General features: G+C 36.0%; 3 protein-coding genes across 4 annotated transcripts; all 3 read left to right on the plus strand.

Annotated features, from left to right (window-relative positions):
- Nucleotides 617–4,082, plus strand: LOC18613432 (receptor-like cytosolic serine/threonine-protein kinase RBK2). Its single transcript, XM_007050656.2, has 8 exons — nt 617–800; nt 1,250–1,745; nt 1,868–2,119; nt 2,219–2,373; nt 2,605–2,684; nt 2,780–2,915; nt 3,060–3,209; nt 3,314–4,082. Exons 2-8 carry the CDS (start codon nt 1,382–1,384, stop codon nt 3,440–3,442), a joined length of 1,266 nt encoding a protein of 421 aa, XP_007050718.1. The 5' UTR covers nt 617–800; nt 1,250–1,381; the 3' UTR covers nt 3,443–4,082.
- On the plus strand, nt 5,441–12,484 carry LOC18613433 (autophagy-related protein 18g). Of its 2 annotated transcripts, XM_018113905.1 has the most exons (10): nt 5,441–5,456; nt 5,512–5,764; nt 6,888–7,352; nt 7,734–8,171; nt 8,818–9,063; nt 9,165–10,001; nt 10,082–10,239; nt 11,024–11,157; nt 11,252–11,827; nt 11,946–12,484. In XM_018113905.1, exons 2-10 carry the CDS (start codon nt 5,591–5,593, stop codon nt 11,948–11,950), a joined length of 3,033 nt encoding a protein of 1,010 aa, XP_017969394.1. In that variant the 5' UTR covers nt 5,441–5,456; nt 5,512–5,590; the 3' UTR covers nt 11,951–12,484. The 2 variants fall into 2 exon arrangements, with proteins under 2 accessions (XP_017969394.1, XP_017969395.1); XM_018113906.1 differs by lacking the exons at nt 5,441–5,456; nt 5,512–5,764; nt 6,888–7,352 and adding an exon at nt 7,360–7,453.
- Nucleotides 14,443–17,962, plus strand: LOC18613434 (histidine-containing phosphotransfer protein 5). The gene is made up of 6 exons (XM_007050658.2): nt 14,443–14,809; nt 15,178–15,308; nt 15,502–15,573; nt 15,798–15,869; nt 17,354–17,426; nt 17,625–17,962. Exons 1-6 carry the CDS (start codon nt 14,747–14,749, stop codon nt 17,664–17,666), a joined length of 453 nt encoding a protein of 150 aa, XP_007050720.1. The 5' UTR covers nt 14,443–14,746; the 3' UTR covers nt 17,667–17,962.

A 21,711-nucleotide genomic window follows, 5' to 3' on the forward strand; every position in this document is an offset into this window, starting at 1 on the left:
GTTGAGCAACATAATAAGATGATAACATTGTACACAAAACCTAAACTAAACAAGTAATTGTGTTAGGGTGTGATTATCTTGTCTAAGATTTTATTAGAAAGATTCGGAAATAACAGTGTTTGAGTCTTTCAAACTTTGTCTCTTTTCCTTAGATCTTCCAGATTTTTTACCTTAAATAAAGCCAAATAACTCGTTGAACATTGAACACTATTAATTTTTCACACATATTTTCTTAAAAGAAAATAAAAAGAAAAAAAAGGGAATTATTCATGTTGCCCCTGTCTTCTCTGCTCCGTCATCAAATCAAAACTAATGCGGTGTCCTTTGGGAGGACAAGTTAAAAATCCAAGGGACAAAACTCCACGTGTTTAACTTAGTCACGTGCCACAACTCGAAGGGGAGAACTAAAAGGGAGCCGTCTCTGACCTGACCAATCAAAGCATTTCAAGTACGGATAAGAATCTTAAACCATTCCAATTACCAAGTACTCCACCTCATTATTTAATTTTCCTAACTCTTTTATTTCTCTTAATTAATTATTTAAACACCACCTGTATTTACTTCTAACATAAATACTACTTTTTTTTTAAAATTCTTTTTCCAGAAAGAAATCATTAAAAACAATATTCTTCGAGAAGCAAGTGATCATAAAAGCTTAGAGTAACTGCAAATTTATGTGCACCTCTTCTTTTTCCGTCCCACCCCCTTTGTTCCCCATTCCTCCGTTGTTTTTTTCTGTTGTTTGCTCCTCGTCAAATATTATCTGACTATTTCTGTGGAGTTCCAGCTTCTTCTCAAGGGTATGTTCATCATCTTGGCTTCTTCTTCTTCTTCTCTTTTTTTTTCTGGGGTTTCTTATCTTCTTGTCGTTTTAGCGTTATTGCTGTTTAGTTCAGAGACTTTTGCATGATTTTTTTATTTCGTTAAACTTTTTTTCATGTCTTTGTTCTCTGTCTAGGCTTCCCTTCTATATCAGTTTCTCTGTGTTGGGTTGCTTCCTTTTCAACACAAGTACATTGGGTTTTTTTTTTTAATATAGTCTGGGAAACGTGTTTCTATTTTGTATTTGTTCTATTCTGTTTACCGAGTTTGTTTGGTTTCTTAAAAAATTCAAACTTTTTGCAAGAATCCATCCTTTATCGTTGCACTCAAGTTAGTGCTTAACTGCTTATTCATTGTTCATTTAATATTTGGCTTCTTTTAGTCTATGTTTTTGGTGATTCTTAACCTTCTCTGGTTGTATTTGCAGAAAATTCAAAACGAATTTGCAAGTTAAAGGGTCGGAGACAAGAAAACAGAGTACTATGTTCTTTCCCCTGTCTCTTTTCAGGGATGCTGCAAAATGGTTTTTAGTTTTGGTTTCTCCGCATGATCTTTAGATATGGAGAAGAAGGTGGATACATGTTCTCCAGTTGGAGTTCTTGAGGATTTCTTTAGGAGTGAAGAATTTGAAACGAGTTCTTTTAAAGCACCCACTACAGACTCTGCAAATGAGCAAAACTCAAAGCAAGGTTTTCGATGGCGTGGATTTGCACAGCTCTTTAGAAGTAGATCCAAGAAATCATTAGCCAATTTGCAGCCTTTTGGATCGTTCAGACTCTCGCTAGGAAGGAGCAGCAGTATGAGAGAAAATGTTTCTGTCGCACCGGATTTTCTTGCCAGTAGCAATTCATATAATCTTAAGTCTCCAAGGAAGGTCTTCACTCTTTCCGAGCTTCATATTGCCACCAAAAACTTCAGCAGTGGTTTGTATTTTCTGGAGTACTTAGTTTTGACTGTAAACTGAAATCGATCTTTTCTTCCGCTTGAAATTTGATTACGGCATGGCTTAATAAGATGTTCTTGAATTTGGTTGGCTTTTGTGCAGAAAATCTTATCGGAAAGGGTGGCTATGCTGAAGTTTACAAGGGAAGTTTGCCAAATGGGCAGCTTGTTGCCATTAAACGGCTAACAAAAGGCACACCCGATGAGATAATAGGCGATTTCTTGTCGGAGCTTGGGATTATGGCCCATGTGAACCATCCTAACACGGCAAAGTTAATTGGCTACGGAATTGAAGGTGGAATGCATCTTGTCCTTGAGTTGTCTCCAAATGGGAGCTTAGCTTCTCTTCTATATGGTTAGTTCATGATTTCTAGAAATGCTTGATTATGAACAATTAATTTATACAGTTATCAGAATCCTGTTCTAGATATAGCATATGATTCAATTCTTACAGGTTCAAAGGACAAACTGAAATGGGGTATCAGGTTTAAGATTGCTTTAGGCACTGCTGAAGGTTTAAGTTATCTCCATGAGGGTTGTAAGAGGAGAATCATCCACAGAGATATGAAGGCTGCAAATATCTTGCTTACAAAGGACTTTGAGCCTCAGGTACCCTTCAAACCAATATTCTGAAATGTGAACATTCTGGCTAACCATTAAATACATAATTGAAGTATGCTTCACTGTTCTGTTTCTAATTGTAATATTTACATTAGTAACAAAGGCTACAAGTTTGGTGACGGAATAGAGGAAAGCTGATAAAGAAATGTATATTTCTTCTATTTCTTTTTACAGAAAATTTGGTTGGTGTTCTTCAATTAATAGTTACTTTTTCTTCAGATTTGTGACTTCGGGCTTGCGAAATGGCTACCAGAGCACTGGACTCACCATACTGTATCCAAGTTTGAAGGCACATTTGGGTTCGTATATCTAACAGGCTAATACTACCCGTATTTGGAATTATCTGTTGGAGATTCTATCATTAAATTAATTCCTTTATTGCTTACTGTTGCAGCTACCTCGCTCCTGAATACTTAATGCATGGCATAGTAGATGAAAAAACTGATGTTTTTGCCTTTGGTGTGCTGTTGCTGGAACTAGTGACTGGACGCAGAGCTCTGGATTACTCTCAGCAGAGCCTTGTATTGTGGGTACGCTTCTTCTTTGTTTTCTACTTACTAAAGCACCACATCATTCTCAAGGACTCCCTTGTATATGCACACACACATCTGAGGCAAGTGCCAGCAAAGTAAGCAGATCATAATCAAAGGATTTGGAATTTTGTGCTTTTCTAGGCAAAACCCCAGTTAAAAAAGAATGACATTAGAGAGTTGATTGACCCTGCTCTTGGGGAAGATTACAATCCTCGACAAATGAACCTTGTCCTCTTGGCTGCTTCTTTATGCATACATCAGTCTTCGATTCGGCGCCCTCAAATGAGTCAGGTATGTTAAGAAGTTGAAAGTCAATTTGATCTATGTGTTTGATATAGCAGCTTTGATAACTTTTAGATTCATTTTGAACAGTTACTTTTGAATATGTCATGCAGGTTGTACAGCTCCTTAATGGCAATCCCAACAGCTTAAAGAGCATGAGAAAATGTCGGATCCCGTTCTTCAGAAAAGCTTTCCATGAAGAGATACACAATGCAGAAGATCTAAGCTCAGCCAAGAGTTAAGAGGGTTTCGAATGGAACAAACAGGTTGCTATAAAATTCTAGTGTAAACTACTATGATCTGCCCTTTTGGAAGAGCGAGGTTTGTGATCAATGGGGCTTCAACTTTGTTTGTGAGAAGCTGGCTATGGGCTTTGCTCCGTTCATTCCACCAACGGCACGTGAGAAAGGAATAAGTTCGACGGAGAAGAAGATGGATGTTGTTTCGCCTACATAAAAAGAATTCCTAAAAGGAACAGAATAGGCATGAGAAGAAACTCCGAGGGACAAAAGCCAAAAGAAGTGCCAGTGTCTTTGAGGACATGTACATAAACGAATCCTTGGGAACAAAAGTAAGGAATATCCCATGGTTCAGTCAATTTTGTAGGAGAAATATGGGAAAGAGCCCTTGTCTTTTTCTTTTAAAGTAAGTTAAGTTATGACAAGTCCTTAAAGGATCCTGGATCAATAGATTCGTTACTTCTGCTACAGTTCCTGATCATCGGTCGGGCGTGATCATCATAAAACAACAAACAAATCGCTTCTTCCATCATCTTGGATTGGTACAAAGAAATAACTAACTAAAATCCTTTCTAGATTAGATCATATCTTCTACTTAAATCATGTATTAAGTTCAACTATTTAATATAACTCTGATGTGGAATCGGTTCTTGTCTTTTTCAATGGGTAAGGGAAAACAAAGAAGGAAATGTTAGAATTACCAAAATTTTCATGTCTTTTCAAGCTGTGCTGGAGGCTGCGGTAGACAGACCAATTCAATTATCATGGTTGTTTACTTTTGACCCAACCCTGGCGGCACGCAACGACCCTATCCACCATAATCTGCCTACCCTCCCTCCTTATCGTTCTTATCATCTTATCATCATTCATCAGTTGTTTACTACTAATAGTTTTTTTTTTTTTTTATTAGTTTCGCAAGTATAATAATGAAACAGCAAAAAGGCTTCCATTCATTCAATGGGCAGGTTATTATCCACAATGAATGCAAAATGGTATGTAGGGTACGTATTCTTTTTGTAATTCATGTTTCTTTTGGGGGTAACAAGCTTGGCCTAGGCCATCCCACACAAATGGCAAAGTGACAAAGCAGTGGTATCAACTGATGAAGTCGCTCAGTGCAGAGTGAAGAAAATGATGTCATGAAATCATTTCGAGGCCCAACTTACCTCAATCATATCAAAGTATTAACATATTAATAATCCAACAAACAAAGATAGTAACAATAAGGACGAAACTAAAGTTTCCATGGTCCAGCTGAGCCCAGCCCAGCCCTTAGTCCAACAAGTGCCAATGCCAGGACAAAGCTTACCCCATCACAGTACTCAAACAGCCTGACAACTGACATCACTGCGCAAAACCCCCCACTGTTTTTGAATAATTTATACTATTATGTGAAGTTAATTATTGAATTTGATGTAATACCTATATTCAAGAAAATAACTTCTTCTCTTATGAATATGCTTTATTCCAATAATACGTAATAATAACAATAATGCTAAATAATCTCTTTATTGTCTGAGGCTTCTGCGTGTTGTGGTCCAGCCCTTCCGCATGTACAAAACAAAAATTAACCTCCAATTTCCTCCTTAATCTCAGGCATTTTTAACTTTTTACTGCCCCTTTTGCTTACATCGCAAACTACAGGCGGAGTCGTCTAAACACCAACGCAAGAACACAGGTAGTGAGAGAGAAAGTTGGGAGAGAAAGCGAAAGAAAGCGAGAGAAAATGAAACGAGAATTTGAAATTATAAATTAAATAAGGAGTGTAAAGGGGAAAAAAAAAAATTAAAGGAGTAGATTAGATAAATGGAGTAGAGAGGAAAGAGGTTCTTTCCTTAAGTCAAAGCTTAAGCAAGCTATAGAACAACAAAATAATCGCGGGCTAAAGTGGAAATTTTTATTTTTGGTTTGTTGTGAGTTTTTAGAGTAGCGATCGGAGAATCGAATGTTATATCCGATCGTCGGCGATCGGAGATGCTCCTTGGCGGACGAGGAGGAGGAGGAGGAGGAGGAGGTGGTAGTGGTGGTGGTGAAGGCGGAGGTTGGAGGTGGTGGAAGTAGCGGAGGAGGAGGAGGAGGAGAAGAGACGGTGGTGGTGGCGGTTGAGAATAGTAGAACAACTAGGAGTGTTGTTATAGTTGGAGTTGGAGAATGAGGAAAGGAAAAGGAAGGAACAATGGCTTGTTGCCAAATTCGTTGAGGATAATATCGTCTTGTCTAAAGACTGTTTCCACGAATGCTAGTAACGTCGCTTCCACGGTTCGCTCCGCTGGTGCTTCCGTTGCTGCTTCCATTTCCAATTCTTCTGAAGATCATAAAGATCAGGTTTACCTCATTTTTTCGCTTTACATTTGAAACTCAATTGTTTATACTACTGTCTCTGTTTTTTTTTTTTTGAAAATTTATACCACTATCTCTTTGTTCCCTTTTTTTTTAATTCTTATTTGCCTTGGTACTTGAGAACTTTTAGGTTATTCTAGTAGAGTAATCCAGTGTAAATATATAGCTAATGGTGATTGAGAACTTCGTTGCACTCAGTATATCTTGTTTTCATCAATTAAGTAACCCTGATTTTTAGAGTGCGTAAACGCAGCTAGGTTAGCTTAATTAATTGTCATTACTGATATTATAAGTCTATGAAAACAAGGACTAAAGAAGAGATACGAATTTTTTTGGACTAAAAATCTTGCCCCTAATTTTATATTATGAAGTAGTGAGAGAAGGATTGGTAAGGATATGTTGCTGAGGACTAGTAGGCTATGCTAATATTGGAAATTCGGATTTGGAGTCAAGCTAAAGGCCTAAATTTTGATTGTTCCAATTTTTTTTTTTCAAAAAAATCAGCATGTATACTTATCTTTTTATTTATGCCATGACTTCTTAAAGTAGGCTAATAAATCTACTCTGCTATATTTGTCAACTGAAACCTTACTATTTTTCACCCAAAATAATATTGATGTTGCTCTTGCTCTACGTGATTCATGGGGTGTTAGTTTGGAAGATCTTAAAGTTAAGACACCTACACACCCCTTCTTGTCCAATAAATTAATGTACATTGTCAAGATGATACGTGACACCTGGAGAATTGGTATTAGTAGAACTCACACATGAATTTTCCTTTCACAATGTCTCATATCTGGACTGTTGTGCTTTAAGAAGCTTTAATATTCCTTCAGCAATTTTGTTAACAATACACCTCATGGAATGTGATAGGTTTCTTCACAGAATGGTGCTTATTAGGCTTAGCTTTAAATCGATGATAAATAATATTTACACAATGTTTCTTTGATATGTTCCCCCTGCCCTAATAAATTGGGTAAATTCTAATTCAATGTCGTAATTCTGTTAGACTTTTTTGGGTGTTTCTGAATGCTTGCTTGATGCATTTGTTCCTATTTTCAATTCCAAGTTTGCTTAGATGTGTTTCCATTATTTGTTCCGTGAACAGGTAACATGGGCTGGCTTTGACACGTTGGAACTTGGTCCATCTCACTTGAAGCATGTTCTCTTACTTGGTTACCAGAATGGATTCCAAGTCCTTGATGTGGAGGATGCCTCTAATTATAGTGAACTGGTCTCAAAGCGTGATGGTCCAGTTTCATTCTTACAGATGCAGCCATGCCCTCTGAGTTCAGATGGTCAAGAAGGATTCAGAGCGTCACATCCTATGCTTTTGGTTGTTGCTGGTGATGACACCAATAGTTCAAGCTTGGGTCGGAGTGCTGGCCATTTGGCTGGTGTGGCTCAAGATTGCCGCATGGAGTCACAGTCGGGAAACTCCGTCAACTCACCTACAGCAGTTCGATTTTACTCTCTACGGTCTCACTGTTATGTACATGTTCTGAGATTTCGATCATCTGTGTGCATGATTAGATGCAGTTCCCGGATTGTAGCTGTAGGTCTTGCAACACAGGTAAGTGCTGGCTGATATAAATGGTACATTGGTGTGAATATGAACAGTCATTTTGCGTGTTGGGGGTTTTGAAATGCAGATTAAAGTGCTCAGAATTAAGCGTAGGTTTTTTTCTTCTCATTTATACCTCTTTCTGATTGAAGTTTTGTTGTAGTTTTTGGTTGTAAATGATCTCAGTCAGTAAGTGGTCTTAGTTTCTTTCATTGTTGTAACTAGAGCTGCAAGTATACTGTCACTCCAAAGGCAGTATGTTGATCCACCATCGTTATAGGTATTAATGAAAGGCAATGCAATTGCATGAAGATGGTGCAAACCCTTTGTCTTAGTTTATTTATGGTGCTGGAAATCTCATAATTAACTCTTCTTTTTGTTTAATTGCAGATATATTGCTTTGATAGCCTCACTCTCGAGAATAAGTTTAGTGTCCTCACCTATCCTGTTCCCCAGTTGGCAGGACAAGTTGCTATTGGGGTCAATGTCGGCTATGGTCCAATGGCTGTGGGTCCAAGGTGGTTAGCTTATGCTTCCAATAATCCACTGTTGTCTAAGACTGGCCGCCTAAGCCCACAAAACCTTACCCCTTCTCCAGGCATCAGTCCATCAACATCACCAGGTGGCACTAGTTTGGTTGCTCGTTATGCAATGGAATCTAGTAAGCATTTGGCAACTGGGCTAATCAACTTGGGGGATATGGGGTACAGGACTTTATCCAAGTGCTGTCAAGAGCTACTTCCTGATGGGTCTAATTCTCCCGTCTCTCAAAATTCAGTTTGGAAAGTTGGAAGGCTGGCAGGAACAGACATGGACAATGCAGGAATGGTTAGTTTTATGCTTTACTGTGGCATACATGTCTTATTAGTTTATTAGAAAATCTCCTTTTTTTTTGGATCTATATTTTAGATAAAAGTATATTTTTTCAAAAATGAGGTTATATGTGTTGTTTCTGGATGATGTTATGGATTACTGATGCTTGCTGCAAAATAATATGCAGATGTACTTTCCAACAATTTCAAAATTCATTTAAATATTCCAATTGGATTCCTCTATGATTTTATGATGCTTCAAGTTAGAAGAAGGCGAGCAGACAAACATAATTTAATTTCTCTCTAACTCTTAAAAAAGTATTATGATGTCTCTGAACAAGTAAAATTTAATTGAATTAAACATAATTACATTTAATAAAGGTATGGAGTCTGCACAAATAGAATGACCTGATTATGTTTTTCCAATCTTATTTCCAAATGGAACAAATTGAGCCTTGATGTTTCATTTTGTATATGAAAGTTGCAAAGATGGAAGGGGAAGAATGACATGCATGTGATGCTATCATAGATAGCTTTGAGTGGATGCATTAGATGTCTATGCTTTGTCAATGTGCTAGTAAGAGAGAATTTTGCATGACAGATGAGATTTGAAATATCCTGATTACTAACACTTATTAGGGTTTAAATGGTTGATTTTGTAGGTTGTTGTAAAGGATTTTGTTTCTCGAGATGTTATATCACAATTTAAAGCCCATACAAGCCCTATATCTGCACTAAGTTTTGACCCCAGTGGGACCCTTCTGGTTACTGCATCAGTATATGGAAATAACATAAACGTCTTCAGGATTATGCCATCATGTGTGCGCTCTGGATCAGGTGTTCAAAGTTACGAGTGGAGATCTTCTCATGTGCATCTTTACAAGCTACATCGTGGAATAACATCAGCTGTTAGTATATTTTTAGTTTCCAGATATTTCTTAACTTTTGATGTTCTTCTTGTAGATCGCATATTCATATTATTGTATTTTTCTGTGTGTTAATTTGACAGATGATTCAAGATATTTGCTTTAGTCACTATAGTCAGTGGGTTGCGATTGTTTCATCCAAGGGGACTTGCCATATTTTTGTCTTATCCCCTTTTGGAGGTGATGCAGGATTTCAAACACTTAGTTCTCAGGGTGAAGAGCCCTCCCTATTTCCAGTTTTATCCCTGCCATGGTGGTCTATGGCGTCTTGTGCCATTAACCAGCAACCTTTCCCACCTCCGCTACCTGTTACCCTTTCTGTTGTCAGCAGGATAAAATACAGTAGTTTTGGATGGCTTAATACGGTAAACAATGCTGCTGCTACTGCAACAGGGAAGGTTTTTGTGCCATCTGGTGCTGTTGCTGCTGTTTTTCATAATTCTATATCACACAGTCCTCAGCACATTAACCCAAGAACAAATTGCTTGGAACATCTTCTAGTTTATACTCCATCTGGTCATGTAGTTCAACATGAGCTTCTGCCATCAATTGGGGCAGATTCAGGTGCTAAAAATTCAAGAACTGAGACAGCTTCATATACACACATACAAGAGGATGACTTGAGGGTGAAGGTTGAACCCGTTCAGTGGTGGGATGTATGTAGGAGGTCAGATTGGCCAGAAAGAGAGGAATGTATTTCTCAGACTACTCTTGAGAGACAAGATGTTGCTGAAGTTATTCAAAGTAAATCATGTTGTGAGGAAAACAGAATTGATTCTCTGGAAATTAATGATAGTGTGAGTGGAGAAAAGACTTCAAAACCTTTTTCTATGAAGCCACGTGAGAGCTTCCGCTGGTACCTCTCTAATGCAGAGGTGCAAGTAAACTCCTGGAGGTTACCAATATGGCAAAAGTCTAAGGTAGTTCATTTGTTTAAAGTTCTGTTACTTGTAATTTTGTGGTATAGCTCAGTTGAGATTTATTTTTCTTATTGTTATAGATTTCTTTCTACATGATGGATTCTCCAAGAGCTGATATTTGTAAAGGTGGTGAGTTTGAAATTGAAAAGGTCTCAGTTCATGAAGTTGAAATCAAACGCAAGGAATTGTTACCTGTGTATGACCATTTCCATAGTATCAAATCAGGGTGGAATGACAGGTGATCACCATTTCATCATACCTTTTGCAGCTCTTTCTACCAATATTTTGAGCTTCCACATTTGATGTTGAAATCTCTTTTGCTTGAAGTTTTTGGTTATTAATGATTCAGACCTAGTAAAAATGAAATGTTTTATTTTGGTTGATGATTCATGTAAAATGCCACAGGAATGGGTTGATGTGCTAAATTTGTCTGAGAATTCTCATAGTACATATGAGGCTTAGTTTGAACGAAGAAAGCGTTTAGGTCTCATTATTCTTGTCCTTGTCATTGCTGTTGTTGTATTTAGTATAGCCTGAGGAACTCCCTAAGGATCCCTCTTACTTAACATAGAGTGTGTCTGTGTCTCGTCTCTAAACATACAGCAAAGCTCCCCAATGATTTTATGGTCTTGAATCTCACCATTTGTACTGTGAAACAGAAGATATAAGATGATATGACCTTCTCTTTCAACTATCATGTACTTGCATAAGCTACTCAGGAGGGAAAGAAAGAGTGTGTTTGGCTGAGTTTGAAAGAAGGTGGTTTGTAGGGTGAATACAAAATATGCTAAAATCATTGGATTTTTTCTTGTACAAAATGTTGGACATGGTTATGTATCGGACTTTCATAAAAAAATTGTGGTAAAATACTTGTAGGAATTCAAAGGGTCCAACAAGTTTCAGATGCATATATGTTAAAATGAAGTGAAAGTTCATGCAACACAAATGTTTGTTTATCTTCATGTTTGTTTGCTATGGTTTTGTTTAAATCTTCTTACTACCCACTTTGTTGTTCCACATAGATGTTTTGCCGTGGGCAAACATCCTCAGTCCTTGTCTCCAGATCCTTATCAAGGTGAATATAAAGTCTCACAAGAGACTATCATTTGTCATTCAAAGCCAGCATCACTTAGCTCCACTGAAAGTTCTGAAGGAGGTAAATTGATGTGACTACTTGAAATCAATTTTTGTTATGTTATTAAAATGGCTTTCTATCAAATTGCATAATTTATGATTGAAATTCTTGTCAGGTTCATCTAGGAGAATGGAGAATTTACTTGATTTGGATCAAATTAACTGTGAGAAGTCTTACACAACCACGTACCAGGCTCTGAATGAAATTTGCCGAGGAAAAAGTGGGAATGGCATCATTGAACCACTGCTGCCGAATCAGGACTCTTTGACCATCATATCTTCTCCATTTCAGCATTCAGAAAATATATATTCTGATACTGGCAACTCCATCACAAACAGTTTTTCCTCTTTGGAGAGTAAGTTGCCTCCATTAAGAAGTTTGGCTGAAGGAAAACCATCTTTCAATGCTGGTGGGATTGGTGATGCCTCAATGTTGCATGTAGACCATTATGATGCACCTACAAACATTCTCATGGATGGATCGTCAATTTCTACAGAACAGAATCTGGTTGATTTTGGGCATTTTCAGGAAGAGCAATACGAAGTCTTACAGCGCAATGAATGCGGCGAGTTGACTAAAGATGTAAATAATGATGTTGACAGCGGCAGCAACAACTGTGAGAACGGAAAACTAGAAGAAGATGGTGAAAATGATGAAATGCTTGGTGGCATATTTGACTTCTCTGAAGAAGGTAGAAACTTGAAGCTATAGCTGTAGCGTAAACTAGGCTTGGCCAGCTTTTCCTAGCTAATATGTCAGTTTTCTACCTTTCTAAACCTTAATTTACATGGTTGGATTTTTTTTGGCAGGTTGAGCCGGATTTATCACTCATGGTATTTGTTCCAACTGCTGTAGAAAGGTTGGTTCAAAGTCACGGAGATGGTTTAGCAATGTTATGTTTTGATCATCAAAATGCATTGCACATTGTAAATAAGAGGGGGTGCTGGTGGTGTTGTATGGTTGGAGATTCATGCTCAAGTGTTGCAAAGAGCATGCATCATCTTTCCCCCCTCTCTTTTGTACATTTTGTGGATGGAAATTCGTGAAAAGTCATGGAGAGTAGTGGCTTTAGGACAAGGGTTAAACTCAAATCAAAACTCTGTGCTACTGGATTTGGGTTCAACTTCCTTTGTCTTGATGATATGGAGGTTGTCTGTGTGTACAGAAATTGTGTGAAAAAGGTCTATCTCAAGCTGTATAACAATATTGTTTTTCTGGTGAGGGGAACAAAAAAACACAAATGAAAGGAGGAAAAGATGAAATTCACTTTGTTTTCATAAACTCTTCACTTTTCCTTTGTACTCTGGGACTGGCTATGCTGTTACAAATAAACACGTGGGGTTGTACATGCTTGCGGTTGCTGTTTAGGAAGTATGTGCAAGTAGTCACGTGACATATGCTCAAAAAGAAAAAGAAAAATTTACAATGACAAATACAATACCAATAAAATTTTTATAAATTAGTACTATTGAAATCATAAAAATTTATTAATTAATAAAAAAATTAATTTATCAAACTATTTTTATTTTTTAAAAATATTGAATTGAATGCATGTATTATGTATTGTGGTTATATGAATATTATTTAATTATTAAATTACGAATTATCATTATTCGTCATGGGTAAATTATTGAGAACGTCATAAAAAATGACAGAATATGAAATTGAAAATGATAATTTTGTATTAGAGTTTGTTTCGTGCAAAGATGCAACTCAAAACAAAAATCACATTGTATAATTTTTTCTTATAGTACGAGAATATTATATTAGAGTTTCTTATTTTATTAAGAAAAGTTAAAGATGGGATTCAAGGAGACATTAATTTTAAGAAGAAATAAGTAAATTGAAATCATATTTTACAAAAACCTCTTAATTGAATCACGTATATTTATAATTTTGATGTATAAGTAGATTATTAATTTATATATCAAGTAAGACCTATATGTGTGTTTTTTTAAAATATATTATTTTAAAAGTTTAATAAATTATTAATTTATCACGTTAGTCTCAAGTTAAGATCAATTAAAAATTTTATTTAATTAAAATTATTAATTTATCGAGTATTAATTTATAGAGATTTTACTGTATACAATTAAAGTGTCCCAAACTTTATTTATTGTAACATATATAAATGTATAGATGTTCAAAAAGATTTTGATGGATGGAAATGGTTATGTTTTTAAATTATTGTTTTAATCAATAAAATTTATTTAGATTGTAAATATATCATATTTTTTAATTACATCAAATGATTGCCATTAAAAATATTTTTGATTATAAATATTCAATAAAATTTATTCAATTTGTAAATAAGAATTTTAATTTTATCGAATAATTTTCATTAAAATAATATTTTTTAAAATTTCAATAGTATTGAATAATTTATAAATTAACATTATACAATTTTAATTATATATAATTAAAAATATTAATTGTATTTTATATATAATTGTCTTTCAATTTATCTTTATTTATAAATAATTCATTGTACATTGTAGAAATATTTGTATTATATATGATTGTTATTTAAAGATAAATAAAATATAAACACGTTGTGTCATGAGTCAAAACTTAAATCCAATCTCCTGTAACCTTAAACTCTGAAAATAAAATTTAAATAAATTTATAAATCACGAGCTCATATTTTCAACTTAAGAAAATTAATTTTCACTTTATTGCATGGAAGATAAAAATTGCTTGTATGTGATTTGGATATGAGTTATTATTATTATTGGCTTTTCATATATAAAGCAATTTATGTGGATTTGTAATTTAATGATTGAAGAGTTGTCCAAGGGAGATAAGCACTTTCCTTATTCCTTGACGTTTTCAGTTTATGATAACCAGATATAATCAAGATTGGGATAACTAAAGTCTCCTAGTACTATAAAAAATGTTTTAGTGTTTAAGAAAAAGAGAGAAAGAAGAGAGTGACAGATGGGGCATGGATTACAACCACAAAGAGATATTCATGTTTGGATTTGATAAATTTGGTGACCATAAAACTTAGTGGGTGTCTTAAATTATCCTATCTTACTCCCTCAACTTACACTGCTTCTAATTGGCTCTTCCCAATCGTTTGCAAGCCCAAGACAAGGACTCTGTTTTTGCTTTGGTAACTAAGCCCATTGCCCATACAAACTGCCTGCTCTCATCTCGCTCCGTACCACTTACTGATAATACCCTACCATCTGTCTGTAGGGTTTTGGGTCAATTCCATGGAACGTAACATAACTAAAGTTAAATGGAACCTTCCTTTTCAGTACCTACGCTACTTAAATGTTGTGTCAGTTACGAGACAAAGCCATCAAATGAAACAAAATGGGCCGTGAATTTTTCTTGAAAGAAAAATAATACACCATCGTAAAAATGGTCAAGGATTGAATTACTTGACAATACTGTTTTTGGCAAGTCAATTCATACTGACTTTCCTTAACAAACATTAATCTTCTCAAAAAAATAAAGTCCTACGGTTTCTGTTTCGGTTTTTAAGCCAGACAGAGCCTCCATCTCGCGTGTTTTTTGTTTTCAAAGTGTCTGCTTTTAAGTGATTAAACTGCTTTTTTTTTTTTGAAAAAAAAAAACAGAGACGAAAACAGGGGAGGTCACCATGGATATTGTCAGTCAGTTGCAGAGACAGTTTATTGACTATTCTGCATCTCTGCATCATGAGGTCTATATCTTTTCTTTTATGTTTTTTGCTTTATTGGTTAGATTTTACAAAAGATTTGATATTTTGAAGCAAATCTCCCCCATGGGTTTGTTTCTTTTAAGCCTTTGATTCTTCTATCGAAAATATTTCTAGGAAATAATCTTTTTCCATTTGGAAAAAAAAGAAGAAGCTTTTGTTATAATACCCATATCTATTGAGTTCTTGTCAGATTTGTTTTCCCCGGGAGAATAAATCTGTTGACATGGGAAAAGGAAAACTATGAGATATTTTTGTTCTTTCATTTTATTAACTGAATCTTTTATTTTTCCGTTTTCTTTTTGGGGTATTTGGAGGTTTCCCAATGATGGGTTGTTATTGGTTTTGAGCAGGGATTTGTGGATGATCAGTTTACTCAGCTCCAAAAACTGCAAGATGAAAACAGCCCCGATTTTGTGGTTGAGGTTGCCTCTCTTTTCTTTGAAGATTGTGAGAAGCTTATTAACAATATGGCCAGAGCTTTGTAAGTGATTTACTGTCTTTGTGTTACTTTCTCTTGTTCCTTTCTCACAATCTTTGATTTCCCATGCAAAGTCTGTTTTTTTCTTTTCAAGATGCTTTTAATCTTCTTTTTGGGCTTTTGAAGAACGAAATAGCTTCGTCTGTTAAATAAACTGATAGTTAGTACCTGGGGTTTTGTTTCCCTATTTCTTCAGAGAGCAACAACAAGGTGTGGATTTTAAGCAAGTAGATGCTAGCGTCCATCAGCTAAAGGGTAGTAGTTCCAGGTATTCATAGACAGTTCCCTTTGATTTTTCTAACTGACTTACTATCATTTAATTGGTATATTCAATCTCCAGTATTCCAATGAACTAAATTTATCATTGTAGAGCATCAATAATGATGCCCTTAAAGATCAATCTATTGTTTTTTCTATGCATCTTGTAGAGATTTCGTATATGCTCATTAGCTTGTAAGTTTCTTATGAGTGTTTCTGTTTCCATGGTAACAGCATAGGTGCAGTGAGAGTTAAAAATGTATGCATTAGCTTTCGAAGTTTTTGCGAAGCCCAAAACCGTGAAGGGTGAGTTCTGCTTCCATTTTATATCATTTTTTTATAATCTCATGTAATGCTCAATTAACTCAATTGGCCACCCTCTGAAATTGAAATTTCTCAATAAAAGGCCCTAATAACATATTCATATGTTATTGTCGCATGTGTGCTGCTATGGTTATACTAAAAGAGTAGAAAACTTCAGAAAAAAAAAATCTGAGGGCAATACGATTATACTAAAGAATTGAAAATTTTTGTTAAAAAATTTGTTGGCTCTATGTAAATTAGTTGGTTAACCCTATAATTCTAGAGAGCTTTTCTCTTCCCTTTAGCTCAAGCAGTCTTTGGATTCTTTAGTCTAGAATTAAGGGTTAATAATCTTGCTTAGAGTACTGTTTTTAGCCACTTTTGCACATCCTGCTCATGTTAATAAGATGTTTGTCTGTATATGTTGAAGATAACATCTCTTGATCAGTTTTTTTGAGAACCACATGCTGTAACTATTATGCATGGGTAGAAGGCTTCTAAGAGCAAAAGGTTAATATAGCATCATATTGGTCTTTTTAAGAGAGACACAGTCACATCTTTATGTGCAGTATGAAAGCTTCAAAGAGCAATACACATGAAAATGGATATTTCTTTAGACTCCATGAGGAGAATAACCACTAGTTGTAGTGGGATTCAATGAATTTATCAATGAAAGGTCCACTTTATCTAACGCAATGATAAACTTTTATTAGGAATGATAACAAGAAGAGGAGTATGATAAATTTCATTTGATTCAACCATGAGAGAGCTTCATTCGTTGGAGTGATTGAGTCACTGCTCTCTTCAACTCAGCTCCAGAAAATAGAATGAAAAACTAATATTTAGGCACCTAAAGCTACTTATGCTTATGTTAATACTATTTATGTACATCAACTTATCAATTAAATGGATGGATTAGATAGTAGTTTGGTCAGGAGGCATTATCTTCATTAGTCTGTACATGCAATCATAACCTGGGCACTTAGGAAGATAAAAAAAGCATGGGTGTGAGCAAGAATTGTAATTTGTTCCTTGAGAAGGGGCACCATCTTCATGAAAAGCTTAAGCTCCCAATGCTAGGATGAGAGCCAGTGAAGTCATTCCATGCACTGTTGTCAAGTGCAAAGAGCATTTCCTTTTGCTTAACCAAGTGCTTCACTTCCATTAATCATGACATTTGGCTAAATCATAATTTAGTCATTTTAAATTGTTGGTCTAGAGAGATTTTGGTCGAGGAAACTCTGCAAGTGAGTGTGCATGCATTTGACAAGTTGTTCACAATTGTCTGATGGATTAAAATTAAATTCAACAAGTTTTCTGGAACTTCAATTAATTAAACACACTAATTTGCTAGTTGTCACACCTTATGCCACTTCTAATATGAAAGAAAGATGATACCTTTTATACATCTTTTCTTCCCACTCTCTTACAATGAAGGGAGTGAGGGGTTGTAAAAGAATCTGATTTACTTCATAATGTTGGGACAGGTGTTTGAGATGCCTGCAACAGGTTACTCATGAATACTCCCTGCTGAAGAACAAGCTTCAAACTTTATTTAGGGTAAGTGTAAGAAACTGAGGCTAATAGAAACTACTTTCTTGCTGCATGGCTTTGATCATCTAAGAGGAGATTTTCATTTTGTTAATGCTTGTATTCCACTGGGAAATAGTCCATGTGTGCTTAGTTGTTCAAGTTGAATTTATCAGTTTCTACCTTCAACGGTAGTTTTAACTTGATTGTTCCTTTTGGGTCTTTCAGCTGGAGCAACAGCTTCTTGCAGCAGGTGGATCAATTAAATAACATCCATGTCATCCTCTGGTAGAACAAAGGGATAGTGAACAGTTGATGTTGCAGATACTTTTTTCTTATGAGGTTTTGTAGTTTTAAATTGTAACTATGCTAAAGTAATGAAGGATTTTGCTTAGATTTGTGTCTAAAGCCTTTATGTGGCAGGGTGATGCTGTGAATAAAAGATTTTAGCTTTCTGCCGCATAAGCATATATATGTTACTTTTCTTTGTTGTTTAATGTTGAGAATTTTCATGTTAATCTGATCAAACACTGAAGGGTGTTTTCTATTTAGTATTTGTTTATTTTTATTATTGAAGCACATCTTTGCTTTACTAAACTAAGTATGGATGACTGCAGATGGCTGATGTTTAGGGTTAGTGTAGAATAAGGGTAGTAGAACCAAAAATTTTGCATGTAGGGCACCCTTAGAATGAAAGTTGGTGAACTTGTTATTGTCCGTATGCTAGTCATGGTGAACGCTGCTAATTCTTAACTCAACTCTTGGGAAATGGATGCAGATGCAGCCATCAATGATGGCAATTGACTGTGTTCTTATGTCCTTGGTAGGCTTAGGTAATCGGAGTGTGGTCTGATAATTTCTTAAGAAAATGTAATCCAGATTCCAGAGGCAGTACAAGCAGTTGAAGCATATAACTCACTACTTACCAAGGATGGTCGCAAGTAACAGTCAAATGGCGATGTTCCTCCATGGATCAATCTCTTGACATTTCTTGTTATGGGATTGTCATTACTCAGTTCAGCTTGCCATTGCCTGCTGAACTATATGAGCATAAATTATTGAAAGCCATAGCCTGATGCCCTGATTATCTTCCCTTCTCTTGTTAATAATTTATTTACCTTTTTCGTTGGAGTTTAGTTTTCTTCATTGGTTCTTCCTATTAGTGCATTCCCTTGGCAGCTGACTGCAGCTTTCGTTTTTTCACCTTCAGTTTGTAAGTCAGAAGAGAAAAGAGAATCAGACTTTGAAACATAACCTCCACTAGGAATCTATTCCAGCAAATAAAGGGAAAAAACACCAAAGATAGATAGGGGATGAAAATTGCTGGACCAAACCCAGGTTTGTTGAGAGATGGATGGCTGTATCTTTGGTGGCCAAAGAAGATTCAAACAGTGGGTGAAAGAGGTGTGATTCATTTTGAAAGGATTACGCATTGAAAGCTGATCGAAAGTCTAATAGTCAGTAAAGCTGTTTTATGGTTAAACTAAGAACTTAATCTCATACTCATCTAAGCCAGTCATATGGTTCAAACTGGGTAGCCTCGGAGACCAAATATCACGTGGAAAATCAGAGTTCAGGCTAATGCTGACTTGAATTTTGCAGACCGATCAAAAGCCAATAAGTTAACGTTAAGCAAGGTTTCCCACGACTCATGTTTATAGGAAAAAAAATAAAAAACAGTTAAGGTGAGAGGGACATGTATCTTGACATCCTAGGCAAAATCAATGTAGTGTGTCCGAAAATGTTGTTGGGACATTTTTGACTTGAGCTGGAAGGAATATATTGTTTTGGTGATGCTTGGAGAATAAAATTGTATTATTGCTTTTGTCATTAATTGAATGATTCATGACCCACAAAATATCTATGTATTAATCTAAAACATTGGATTTGGGTATCAATAAATCAACATATATGATCTGCTAGCTACTCAGCCTCCTCCCCCATCAAGCTGGCGGCATCATCGCCCCTTGAGCTTCCTCTTTCAATTGAGATTTGGTATTCAGGAAAAGGGAAGGTCATTAATCAAAGGTGACATTTGATTTGGGTTGGAGTGTTAGTTACTCAATTCAGTAACCTACAATTACTGCCATAAGTGACCTCTATAGATACGAACAATGATATAAAGAGAAGTAGGGGGATGGATGTTCTTTTGTAAAAATAGGGGAGGCAAAGGCTATAGCAATAAATGGAGAGGTAAAATGTGTGCACAAAGGGGAGGTGTGGGATATAATGAAAAGGGCGTAGCTGGATGACAGGGACGGTACCACAGAGTTATTTGAATGTGCATGAGGAAGTCTGCAACTGCAAGAGTGGCTCTGCCTTGCTTGCCTGCCTTCAGCTATCCAAAGACCCTTTTTTGGTCACATAAGGTTTATGACTACATAATGGAAAATGGAATGCCATGAACAAGACATGCACATGATGATTGATGTGCCAGTATTTTTGGTTGTTGGGTTTGGTGCATCCCCTGCACGCATCCCCATTCAAAATTAAAAGCATCTTGGGATTGAGGGAGTTGGGGTTGCAGCAGCTTATAAGCCGATGAGAGTTTAAAGCAAGGTGTTTTCCCTTGCTTGATGCTTCCTTGGGACATGGTTTTGAATCTTGTTCCCTGCAAAATCTCACAAACTTTACCTTTCGCTTAAATGCTTTGGTTGTGCTCTTTATTTCCCATATCTTCTTTACTCACCATTGGAGATTAGACATTATTTATTTGCTTGTTTTGCTGTCACTACATTTCGTTCCCTTCGTGAATTTGGATTTTCCTTGGAGGGTTTAATGCTCATGATCGAATTTCTTTATTGGCAATCTCCATAGGTTTTCACTAAACTTCAACTGATCAGTTTGAAACGATGGAAGCAAAATATTGAATGGATTTAACTTAAAAGGATGATTAAGGATTTCCTAGTTTAGCAGCAAAATCATCGAGACTACAGTTCTGAATTAAATCAAGTAACGTTACACTGCAATAATGATATTTTATCAAAATATCATTAAATGATATCCCGAAAGTGCATAACCAAGGCAATTATCATTGTGTTAGGGGAAAATATATTCACCAAGCTTGGAGGTTCATACTTGTTGGGATGCATTCTGATATACCGTCATACAGTTTATGTTATATTTTGATCTACTAAACTAAGTTGTATCTGCTGCTACAGACTAGAAACCAAAGTCATTTACTAGATGATAATGTTTATTGTTCCGAACAGAAGTTCTTTTGCCTTCCGCTCTATATGCCAAGTCATTCCAGTAAGAACCCAGACCCCAAGAAGGGTATTGCAGGGAAGGCCCTTTGCTAGGAAATTGCATGTTAAACTTTCACCATCATGTTTGACTCCCAAGTCTCCCAATTACCCCATCTGGAATGCATTGCATCGCCCAGTTTCGTTTGTTATTCCTTTGGGACCAAGAAACGTCGGCGTCATCTGCCATGTGCTTAGGTCTTGAGCAAAATTTATTTTTAATCAAAATTTTAATTAATTTCTGTTATTGCATCCATCCGAGTATGTGATTCATTAGTTGATATATGATCTCTTTCTTAAAGCGTAAAATTCGAATCACTTTTTCGTAATTAAAAAAAAAAATAATTTCTGTTGTCTTCTATGATTAAAAAAATGCAGCATTGCATTGCTGCCTGTGGCTTTGATAGCTATATGATACTATTTGAGACCAGCATGACAAACCAAAATTTCACCTCAAAAAGGAAAACTCGAATCAGTTTTTAACACTGTCGCTATTAAAGAGCATTATTTCAGTATAATTACGCTAATCTGATGAAGATACGCAGATAATAGAGAAAAAGAATGGGCTAGCTGCTAATCCACATTCTGCAGAAGGGCAAACGACAGGATGTGTATGTGATACGACAACAGGCAATTGGCAGACAAGCTTTTTTTCTTTTTTTAATTTTTATGCCACTTCACTTATTGGTGACGTGGCATCTCTCAGCTGGATATTGCCACTCTGTCCTCGTGGTCTTCCCTAATTGCTACCTCCCTAGGGATCACCCCTATTAGTCACGTGATCCCTGCCTCGAACGACCGCCCCTACCTGCTGACCTGTCTCCCGAACCTAGCCCTTGCCTTCCACGTAGGCTCGGACAACCGTTTGTCCCCGAACCTATCACTAATTAAGAAACAAAACCAGGACTAGTAAGAAAGTAATAAAAAACAAAAACAGACTAATAAAATATAGCAAAAAAGGAAAACATACATTCACCTATTCACGCTCTTTCCAGTAGCCAGTTTCATTCATGAGCGTTAAGAATTAAGCCGTCAATGCTCAGCATCTTCTCTTAGAAGCCAAAATCATG

This window comes from Theobroma cacao, chromosome 1 (genome assembly GCF_000208745.1).
Source record: "Theobroma cacao cultivar B97-61/B2 chromosome 1, Criollo_cocoa_genome_V2, whole genome shotgun sequence".
Classification (NCBI taxonomy): Eukaryota; Viridiplantae; Streptophyta; class Magnoliopsida; order Malvales; family Malvaceae; genus Theobroma; species Theobroma cacao.

What these genes read in the sequence shown, in the direction of transcription:
- LOC18613432 (XM_007050656.2), top strand. Translation starts at nt 1,382, where the DNA reads ATGGAGAAGAAGGTGGATACATGTTCTCCAGTTGGAGTTCTTGAGGAT. An exon ending in CACCAAAAACTTCAGCAGTG is followed by an intron (nt 1,746 to 1,867) that starts GTTTGTATTTTC and finishes GCTTTTGTGCAG; the next exon opens with AAAATCTTATCGGAAAGGGT. An exon ending in AGCAGAGCCTTGTATTGTGG is followed by an intron (nt 2,916 to 3,059) that starts GTACGCTTCTTC and finishes GTGCTTTTCTAG; the next exon opens with GCAAAACCCCAGTTAAAAAA.
- LOC18613433 (XM_018113905.1), top strand. Translation starts at nt 5,591, where the DNA reads ATGAGGAAAGGAAAAGGAAGGAACAATGGCTTGTTGCCAAATTCGTTG. An exon ending in ACATGGACAATGCAGGAATG is followed by an intron (nt 8,172 to 8,817) that starts GTTAGTTTTATG and finishes TTGATTTTGTAG; the next exon opens with GTTGTTGTAAAGGATTTTGT. An exon ending in AAATCAGGGTGGAATGACAG is followed by an intron (nt 10,240 to 11,023) that starts GTGATCACCATT and finishes TGTTCCACATAG; the next exon opens with ATGTTTTGCCGTGGGCAAAC.
- LOC18613434 (XM_007050658.2), top strand. Translation starts at nt 14,747, where the DNA reads ATGGATATTGTCAGTCAGTTGCAGAGACAGTTTATTGACTATTCTGCA. An exon ending in GAAGCCCAAAACCGTGAAGG is followed by an intron (nt 15,870 to 17,353) that starts GTGAGTTCTGCT and finishes ATGTTGGGACAG; the next exon opens with GTGTTTGAGATGCCTGCAAC. An exon ending in AGCTTCAAACTTTATTTAGG is followed by an intron (nt 17,427 to 17,624) that starts GTAAGTGTAAGA and finishes TGGGTCTTTCAG; the next exon opens with CTGGAGCAACAGCTTCTTGC.